At 42.6% G+C, this 8,896-nt stretch overlaps 1 protein-coding gene across 1 annotated transcript in view; it reads right to left on the bottom strand.

Moving 5' to 3' along the window:
- The window catches only part of tubgcp5 (tubulin gamma complex component 5), a 69,721-nt gene extending 61,854 nt beyond the window's left edge, over nt 1-7,867 (bottom strand). Inside the window, 7 exon segments of the mRNA XM_070440348.1 lie at nt 1,272-1,281; nt 2,605-2,723; nt 6,008-6,084; nt 6,177-6,273; nt 6,936-7,044; nt 7,133-7,186; nt 7,292-7,867. Of these exon segments, the coding sequence (XP_070296449.1) occupies nt 1,272-1,281; nt 2,605-2,723; nt 6,008-6,084; nt 6,177-6,273; nt 6,936-7,044; nt 7,133-7,186; nt 7,292-7,431 (606 nt within the window). The 5' untranslated portion in view covers nt 7,432-7,867.
- Nucleotides 7,868-8,896: the final 1,029 nt, after the last annotated feature.

Raw genomic sequence — 8,896 nt, 5'->3', positions numbered from 1 at the left:
TAAGACAACAAACCCACTGATAATCGACAAGACAACAAACCCCTGTATCACAAGACAACAAACCCACGTAATCACAACAAAACCCACTGATCAACAACAAACCACTGTTAAATCAGCAAGACAAGACAAACCCCACTGTAATCAAAGACCACAAAACCCACTGTAATCACAAGACAAAACAAACCACTGTAATCACAAGACAAACAAACTCCGAGCTGTAATCACAAACCAATGGTTTTAGGTCTGTTGTTATTTTATGGTTTCTCGTATTGTTTATCTGAAACGTATTTGTGTTATTGATGTCTGTTTGCCCACTGTGTATAATCACAACAAACCCAGCTGTATCCAAGACCAATAAACCCACTGTATCATAAATAAACCCACTGTAATCAACAAGACAATAAATCACTTAACACAAAAACCCACATAGACAATAAACACACTTAATACAAGCCAACAAACGCCACTGTACTCACAAGACAGACAAACGCCACTGTAATCAACAAGACAATAAACCAACTGTAGATCACAAATAAACCCCGTAAATCAACAATAAAAACCTCACTGTAATCCAAGACAAAAACCCAACTGTAATCACAAGACAAACAAACCCACTGTAATCACAAGACAACAAACCCACTGTAATCACAAACAAACAACCCACTGTAATCAAACAAACAACAAAACCCACTGTTAAATCACAAGACAACAAACCACACTGTATTCACAATAACCACTGTAATGCACATAAACCCAGCTGTAAATGCACAATAAACCCACTGTAATCACAATTAAACCACTGTAACCACAATAAACCCACTGTAGATCACAATAAACCACTGTAATCACAAAGAACAACAAACCCACAAGACAACACCCACCTGTAATCAACAGACAAACAAACACCACTGTAAATCACAGACAACAAACCCACGTAACAACAAGACAACAAACCCACTCGTATCCAAGACAAAACCCACTGTAATCAAACAAACCCACTGTAATCTACAAGACAAACCATTCTGTAATCACAAAGACAACAAACCACTGTAATCACAAGAACAACAAAACCCACTGTAACAAACGACAACAAACGCCGCTGTAGACACAACAAACCTCACTGGTAATCCACAACAAACCACTGTTAATCACAAGACAATAAACCCTGTAATTCAACATAAACCCACAGACAAATAAATCCACTATAATCGACAAACCCACCGTAATCAACATAAACCCACAGCAATAAACCGACTAATCAACAAGCCAACAACCACTGTACTCACAAGACAAAAACCCACTGTATCACAAGACAATAAACCAATGTAATCACAATGAAACACCAACTGGGTAATCAACAATAACCCACTGTATTCACCAGATAAACCCATGTATCACAATAAACCCACTAATCACAAATAAACCGCACTGTAACACAAAAAACCCACTGATCAAATAAACCTCGCATGTAATACAATAAAACCCGCATGTAACCACAATAAACCCACTGTAATCACAATAAACCAGCTGTAACATCAAGACAACAAACCCACTGTAATCACAAGACAAGACAACCCTGTATATCACAGACAACAAACCCAATCTGTAATCACAAGACAACAACCCACTGTAAATCACAAGACAACAAACCACTGTAAATCACAAGACAACAACCCCACTGTAATCACAACAAACCCACTGTAATCACAACAAACCCAACTGTAATCACAAGACAATAAACCCACTGTAATCACAAATAAACGCACTGTAATCACAAGACAATAAATCCACTATAATCACAAATAAACCCTGGTAATCAACAAATAATCCACAAGAACAATAAACCCACTATAGATCAACAAGCCCACAACCCACTGTGACTCACAAGACAACAAACCCCTGTAATCACAAGGACAATAACCCACTGTAATCACAAATAAACCCACTGATCTACAAATAAACCACCTGTATTCACAATTAAACCCACTGTAATTCACATAAACCCACTGTAATCAACAATAAAACCCACTTTGATCACAATAAAACCCTACTGTAATACAATAAATCTCACCGGAATCACAATAAATCCACTGTAAATCCACAACACAATAACCACAACAAAATAAATCGACAACAATAAACCCACAAACAATAAACCCACAAACACAATTCAATAACCACTGTAATCACAACACAATAAAACCAACTGTAATCACATATAAATAAACCCACCTGTAATCACAAAGAACAATAAACACCACTGTAATCACAAAGAACAAGATAAACCCACTGTAATACAAAGACCATAAACACAAAGACATAAACCCAGCTGTAACACAAAAGACAATAAACCGCACCCACAAGGCACAATAAAGCGCCACATAATCACAGAAATGTATATTTTCCATCAAGAAATGTGGTCTTGAGGAAATTTTGTTGTGAAATATTTGATGACCGTATCTTGCATCCCAATGACACCCTAATTCCCTATCATAGTGCCACTACTTTTTGACCAGAGCCCTATGGGTGCACGATACAGGGGAATCGGGTGCCATTTGACTTCAGCGTATAAGAGTATATGAATCCTGTATCGTTCCAGGTAACAGGGGACTGTCTTCTTCCTGGTCCTCCTGGGGTAACGGTCCCACCTGTATCCCAGAATCTCTCCTGCTGAGCGGCTGCTGACGTGTCCTCAGGCCTCGCTCTCCTCCATCAGACCACTCCTAACGGTAGATGAGAGTTTTTAACAGACCTCCTACGTAATAGAGATGTGTTAACGGTAGAGAGATGTTTAACAGAACCTCTCCTACGGTAGAGAGATGTTAACAGACGCTCCTTGAGAGGTTTCGGTAGAGAGTGTTCTACACAGACCGCGTCTTCCTACGTGTAGAGAGATGTTTAACAGCGCTCCTTCTACGGTAGAGAGAAATTTAAACAGACGCTCTACGGTAGAAATGTTTAAGCAGACCGCTCCTACGGATAGAGATGGTTTTATAGCAGACCGCTCCTACGGTAGAGAAGATGTTTAACAGACCCGCTCCTTACGGTAGATGTGTTATCAGACAAGGTCCTACGGTAAGATGTTTAACAGGACGCACGAGAGAATGTGTTAAGACGCTCCTCCGGTAGAGAGATGTTTACAGACACGTCCTAACGTAGAGATGTTTAACCAGACCGTCCTACGGTAGAAGATGTTTATAAAGACCGCTCCTACGGTAGAGGAGATGTGTTTAACAGACCTCGCTAGGAGATGTTAACCTCCTACGGTAGAGTACGTGATGAATTTAACAGCGTTACGTAGGTTTACGTCCTGGTAAGAGTTACCCTCCTACGGTAGAGAGTGTTTACAGACCCGCTCCTACGAGGTAGCGATGTTAAAGATGGTCTTAGACCTGAGACCGCTTAAGCTCTACGGTAGAGAGAGTGTTTAACAGACCTGCTCCCTACGGTAGAGAGATGTTTAACCAGACGCTCCTACGTAGAAGAGATGTTTAAATCAGACCGCTCCTAGCGGTAAGAGAGATGGTTGTAAGACAGTGCTCCCTAACGGTTAAGAGAGATTTATTACAGACGCTCTACGGTAGAGAGATGTTTATACAGACCGCTCCTTACTGGTAGAGAAGAGTTTAACAAGAACGCTCCTATCGGTAGAGTTGTTTAACAGCCGTCTACTTGAAACGGTAGAGGAATGTTTTAACAGACCTCTCTACGTGTAGAGGAGTGTTTACAGATACCGCTCTGCGTAAGAGAGATGTTTAACAGACCGCTCTACGGTAGAGTAGTGTTATTACAGAGACGCTCTCACGGTAGAAGATTGTTTAATACAGGACCGTCTACGGTAGAATGAACCAGATGACGGTAGTGTTTAACAGAACCGCTCTACGGTAGAGAGATGTAACAACCACGCTCCTACGTGTAGAGAGATGTTTAACAGCGGTCCTATCGGTAGATGGATGTTTAACAGACGCTTCCTACGGTAGTGAGATGTTAACATAGACCGCTCCTACGGTAGTAGAGAGGTATTAACAGACCTGCCCTAGTAGAGAGAATGTTTACAACGGACTAGGGTAGAAGTGAGGAGATGTTTAACTAGAACCGCTCCTACGGTAGAGATGTTTAACATGACCTCATCCTACAGTAAGAGATGTTTAACGAACCTCTCCTACGGTAGAAGATGTTTAACATACGACCCGCTCCTACGGTAGAGAGATGTTTAAGTCAGACCGCTCCTCGTAGAGAGATGTTTAACAGACCCGCTCCTACGGTAGAGAGATGTTTAACACAGACCGGCTCCTACGGTAGAGATGTTAAGACCTCTCCTACGGTAAGAGATGTTTTAACAAGACCGCTCCTACGTAAGAGAAGATGTTTAACAGAACGTCCTACGGTAGAGAGATTGTTTAAAGACCGCTCCTAGGTAGAGAGATGTTTAACAGACCAGCTCCACGGATAGAGATGTTTAACAGACCGCTCCTAATACGGTAGAGATGGTAGATACACACAGACTGCAATGAGGAGAGGAATGTACACAAGGACGAAGGGATAGAGACAGATTCGTGGAAGTTGCCTTATCTACTTTGAAGAAAACTAGTGAATGATTTGGTCCAGACAGATCTGAAAGCAATACTTAGGCAGGCTTAGCTAAATAGACGGGGAGCAACAGAGATACAACGTTAGATGGGCGCTGGATGGTAACTGCCAGGTAAACAGAGATGAGATGATGACGTTTAAGGAATGAAAGATAAATAAAACTCATCAATTAAAATTGCAATATACACCAACTGAAAATATTGTATTATTGTCATAGCGAATCTCCTATTTCAACTGATGTCTACCCAACGTGGACCTGAACAAAGAAACAAAGGAATATTTTCTTTTCACTATTTTTTGGTATTTAGAATGTCCAATTAAAAAGCTCTGAAATCATTTAAATTACATTATTTTATAAATGCGTTGTGGATGATTTTAACAAAATCTATAATTTCATTAAATAACGGAACCGTGAAACCGAACCTCAAAAGTACTAATTACAATTTACATTTAAGCTCATTTAGCAGACAGCTGCTTTTCAGAGCGACCTTAACAACAATTGGTGCATTTCACCTTATGATAATCCAGTGGAAACACCTATCACTCGTAGTAGTAGAGAGAGATCCCTGTAGGACAGTTAACATAAAACAAGGCAGGGAGGAAGTTCTGTAGCTTCCTATTGAACTGAAATCAGACAGAGGGCTTGTAAGAAGAAAGAGAGAGGGCTTGGGAGAGAGAGAGGGCTTGGAGAGAGAGAGAGGCTTGAGAAGAGAGATGAGGGCTTGGAAGGAGAGAGAGGGCTAATGGGCAGAGAGAGGAGAGGGGCTTGGAGAGAGAGAGAGGGCTTGGCGAGAGAGAGAGAGGGCTGAGAGAGAGAGAGGGGCTTGGAGAGAGACGGAGGGCTTGGAGAGGAGAAGAGAGAGAGGGCTTGAGGGAGAGGGCCTTGGGAGAGAGAAGAGGGGCTTAGGGAGAGAGGAGAGAGGGCTTGGAGAGAGAAAGAGAGAGGTGCTTGGAGAGAGAGAGAGGAGATGAGGGTCTTGGAGAGAGAAAGAAAGAGGGGAAAAGGGGCCCGTTTTGTGTCGATGGAGGAGGAGAAGAGAAGGAGGGCTTGGAGAGAAGAGAGAGAGAGGGCTTGGAGAAGGAGAGAGAGGGACTTTGGAGAGAGAGAGCAGGGCTTGAGAGAGAGAGACGGCTTGGAGAGAGAGAGAGCGCTGGGAGAGAGAGAGACTGAGGCTTTGGGAGAGAGAGGCGGCGCTATGGAGAGAGAGAGGCGGCTTGGAGAGAGGAGTATATCGGGCGTGGAGAGAGAGAGAACGCGGACGGCTTGGAGAGAGAGGGCTCTGGTCAATAGGGTGGCATTTGGACGGCACCACGGCTTCAAAACAGTACAGTAGATTCTGGTAATGATATAATGAAGGTGTAAACGTCACGGAACATGTTTTAAATGGAAAATAAGCAGAAGAAGGGTTTTACTCACTGGGGTGTCTGGATATGGGCCTGTGTCTAGCTCTCCTTCCTGTAAATATCCACACCAGTCAAAGTCGTCTTCTTTCTCTACACAGACACAGGGGGAATCATGTAGTCCAGACTGAGAACACATCAGGAGTAAGAGAACCATCAGAGGAATGAATGGGTTATGTACTCACTCGTCTCCTTCAGTCTGGGTGTCTCGCTGTAGTTGGAGTTAAGGGGAGAGTCTGAGAGGTGTAGGAGAAGGTCCAGGAGACTGTGATGAACGTGAGTCTGTAACAAAAACATAGGGAGGACACAAGGTAAGGGTCATTCACTGCACTGCAAACTAAGAGTACAGGTTCATTTTATGATACAGGCTGTGTGCATTATGTTGATTATATGCGAGCCTGCCAGACGAGCTAAATGCCTTTTATGCTKGCTTTGAGGCAAGCAACACTGAAGTATGCATGAGAGCACTAGCTGTTCCGGACGACTGTGTGATCACGCTCTCCGTAGCCGATGTGAGCAAGACCTTTAAACAGGTCAACATTCACAAAGCTGCGGGGCCAGACGGATGACCAGGACGTGTACTCAAAAGCGTGCGCGGACCAACCGCTGTCTTCACTGACATTATTACACCACAAACAAACTATCATGTTCCAAACACACAAGACAGTTGTGAAGAGGTCACGACAACACCTATTCCCCATCAAGAGGCTGAAAAGATTTGGCATGGGTCCTCAGATCCTCAAAAAGTTCTACAGCTGCACCATCGAGAGCATCCTGACTGGTTGCATCACTGCCTGGTATGGCAACTGCTCAGCATCCGACCGCAAGGCGCTACAGAGGGTAGTGAGTACGGCCCAGTACATCACTGGGGCCAACCTGCCGCCCCCCCACCACCACTTGTAATTATACAGTCTGTGTGCAGTATGTTTCTTGTCCAACCATACCTTAGTTCCATCTGTGTTCGGTAGAGGTGAGTTGAGGAACTCCTCTGTCAGTCTGACCCAGCTCTCTGCTTTACTCAGGTCTGAATGTACCATCAGTTTCTCATAGATCCTGAAACAGTGGTATTTCATCATGCTCATAATGAACAGGTAACGTTAATTCTACATACACAAATCATTTAACCTGTTTGCCAACTCACCCATTCACACTGCGTTGAACTTTATGACTATTGGCATCTAGGAAACGGTGAAACCTGCCAACACAGAGACAAACCCACGATGACCATCATAACGGTCAMTCTTCGACTTTATCGCCTTTTCTAAGCTGTGTAATCATAATTCAAATGTGGCATCCTTACCTGAAATTGGACCAGGTAAATTTCAGTGCCAGTTGAAAGTTCTGCTCTTCTTCATCTTGAATCCCACTGATCTGTTTGACCAGGTTCTTCACCTCTTCCTCGGTCTCCTTTTCGAATTTGGTCCAGTGCGCCTGTGACATTGTTGTGGCTAATTTGGCTAGCGTTAGCTAGTTAGCAAGCTAAAAACATTCACTGTGCTGTACATTCACCAACGACGAAACTGCATGTATTGATAGCTGGATACTTGATGCTGTATCGTCGGATAGTGCTAGCTAAATCTTTTCAATTAGCTAGCCAGCTTACTAGCTGGCCGTAACGTTGAAATGTATTCGGTGGAAACAGTGGTAGCGAGCTAGCTACGCGTTAGCAACGAGACAAGACCTCCAGCAAGGGATATCTAAAGACACGTCCCTTGTGATACTAAAGTAGAGAAATTAAATCGTTGCATGCATTATTTATGCATCAGAACACGTTGGAATGAATGAATTTGTTTCATCTCTCCGCCGTTAATGTTTATTTTGAGAGCTAAGTTAGCTGTCTTCATGCAACAACTTCTCGACTACTAGCAACACTAACGATGACGTCACTGTCCTATGGTAATGAGAAAACCTTCATAATAAAAGCCCGCATTTCAAAACTTTTTWTWTTTTWTWTTTTTATTTAACTAGGCAAGTCAGTTAAGAACAAATTCTTATTTACAATGACGGCCTACCAGAATGCAAAAGGACTTGTGCGGGGATGGGGGCTGGGATTTTTTTTTTTATTGTATTAAAAATATAGGAGAAAACACACATGACAAGAGAGACACCACAACACCACATAAACAGAGACCTAAGACGACAACATAACATAGCATGGCAGCAACACATAAACACAGCATGGTAGCAACACAAAGGGCAAGAAGGTAGAGACAACAATACATCACACGAAGCAGCCACAACTGTCAGTAAGAATGTCCATGATTGAGTCTTTGAATGACAATAACAAGGCTATATACACCGGTACCGAGTCAGTGTGGGGGACACAGGTTAGTCGAGGTAATTGAGGTAAAATGTCAAATTAAATGTAAATGGTCACATACACCACGTGGTTAGCAGATGTTAATGCGAGTGTAGRGAAYTGCTTGTGCTTCTAGTTCTGACAGTGCAGAAATATCTAACAAGTAATCTAACAATAACCCAACAACTACCTAATACACACAAATCTAAAAGGGGTGAATGAGAATATGTACATATAAATATATGGATTTTTATTTTTTATTTTACCACAGAGAGTCAGGACACCCGTTTAACATCCCATCCGAAAGACGGCACCCTACACAGGGCAATGTCCCCAATCACTGCCCTGGGGCATTGGGATATTKTTTTCTTTAGACCAGAGGAAAGGGTGCCTCCTATTGGCCCTCCAACTTCTGAAAAAGTGGTGTTGGATGACCGAGCGGCATAGGCAAGATGGTGTAAGATACAGTATATACATATGGGATGAGAAATGTAAGATGTGTAAACATTATTAAAGTGGCATTATTAAAGTGACTAGTGATCCATTTATTAAAGTGGCCAATGATTTCGAGTCTGTGTGTAGGCAGCAGCCTCTCTGTGATTAGTG

Source organism: Salvelinus sp. IW2-2015, unplaced genomic scaffold (genome assembly GCF_002910315.2).
Source record: "Salvelinus sp. IW2-2015 unplaced genomic scaffold, ASM291031v2 Un_scaffold2449, whole genome shotgun sequence".
In the NCBI taxonomy this organism is placed as follows: domain Eukaryota; kingdom Metazoa; phylum Chordata; class Actinopteri; order Salmoniformes; family Salmonidae; genus Salvelinus; species Salvelinus sp. IW2-2015.
The sequence above is the reverse complement of the archived record's forward strand: the minus strand, read 5'-3'. Positions and strand labels throughout refer to the sequence as shown.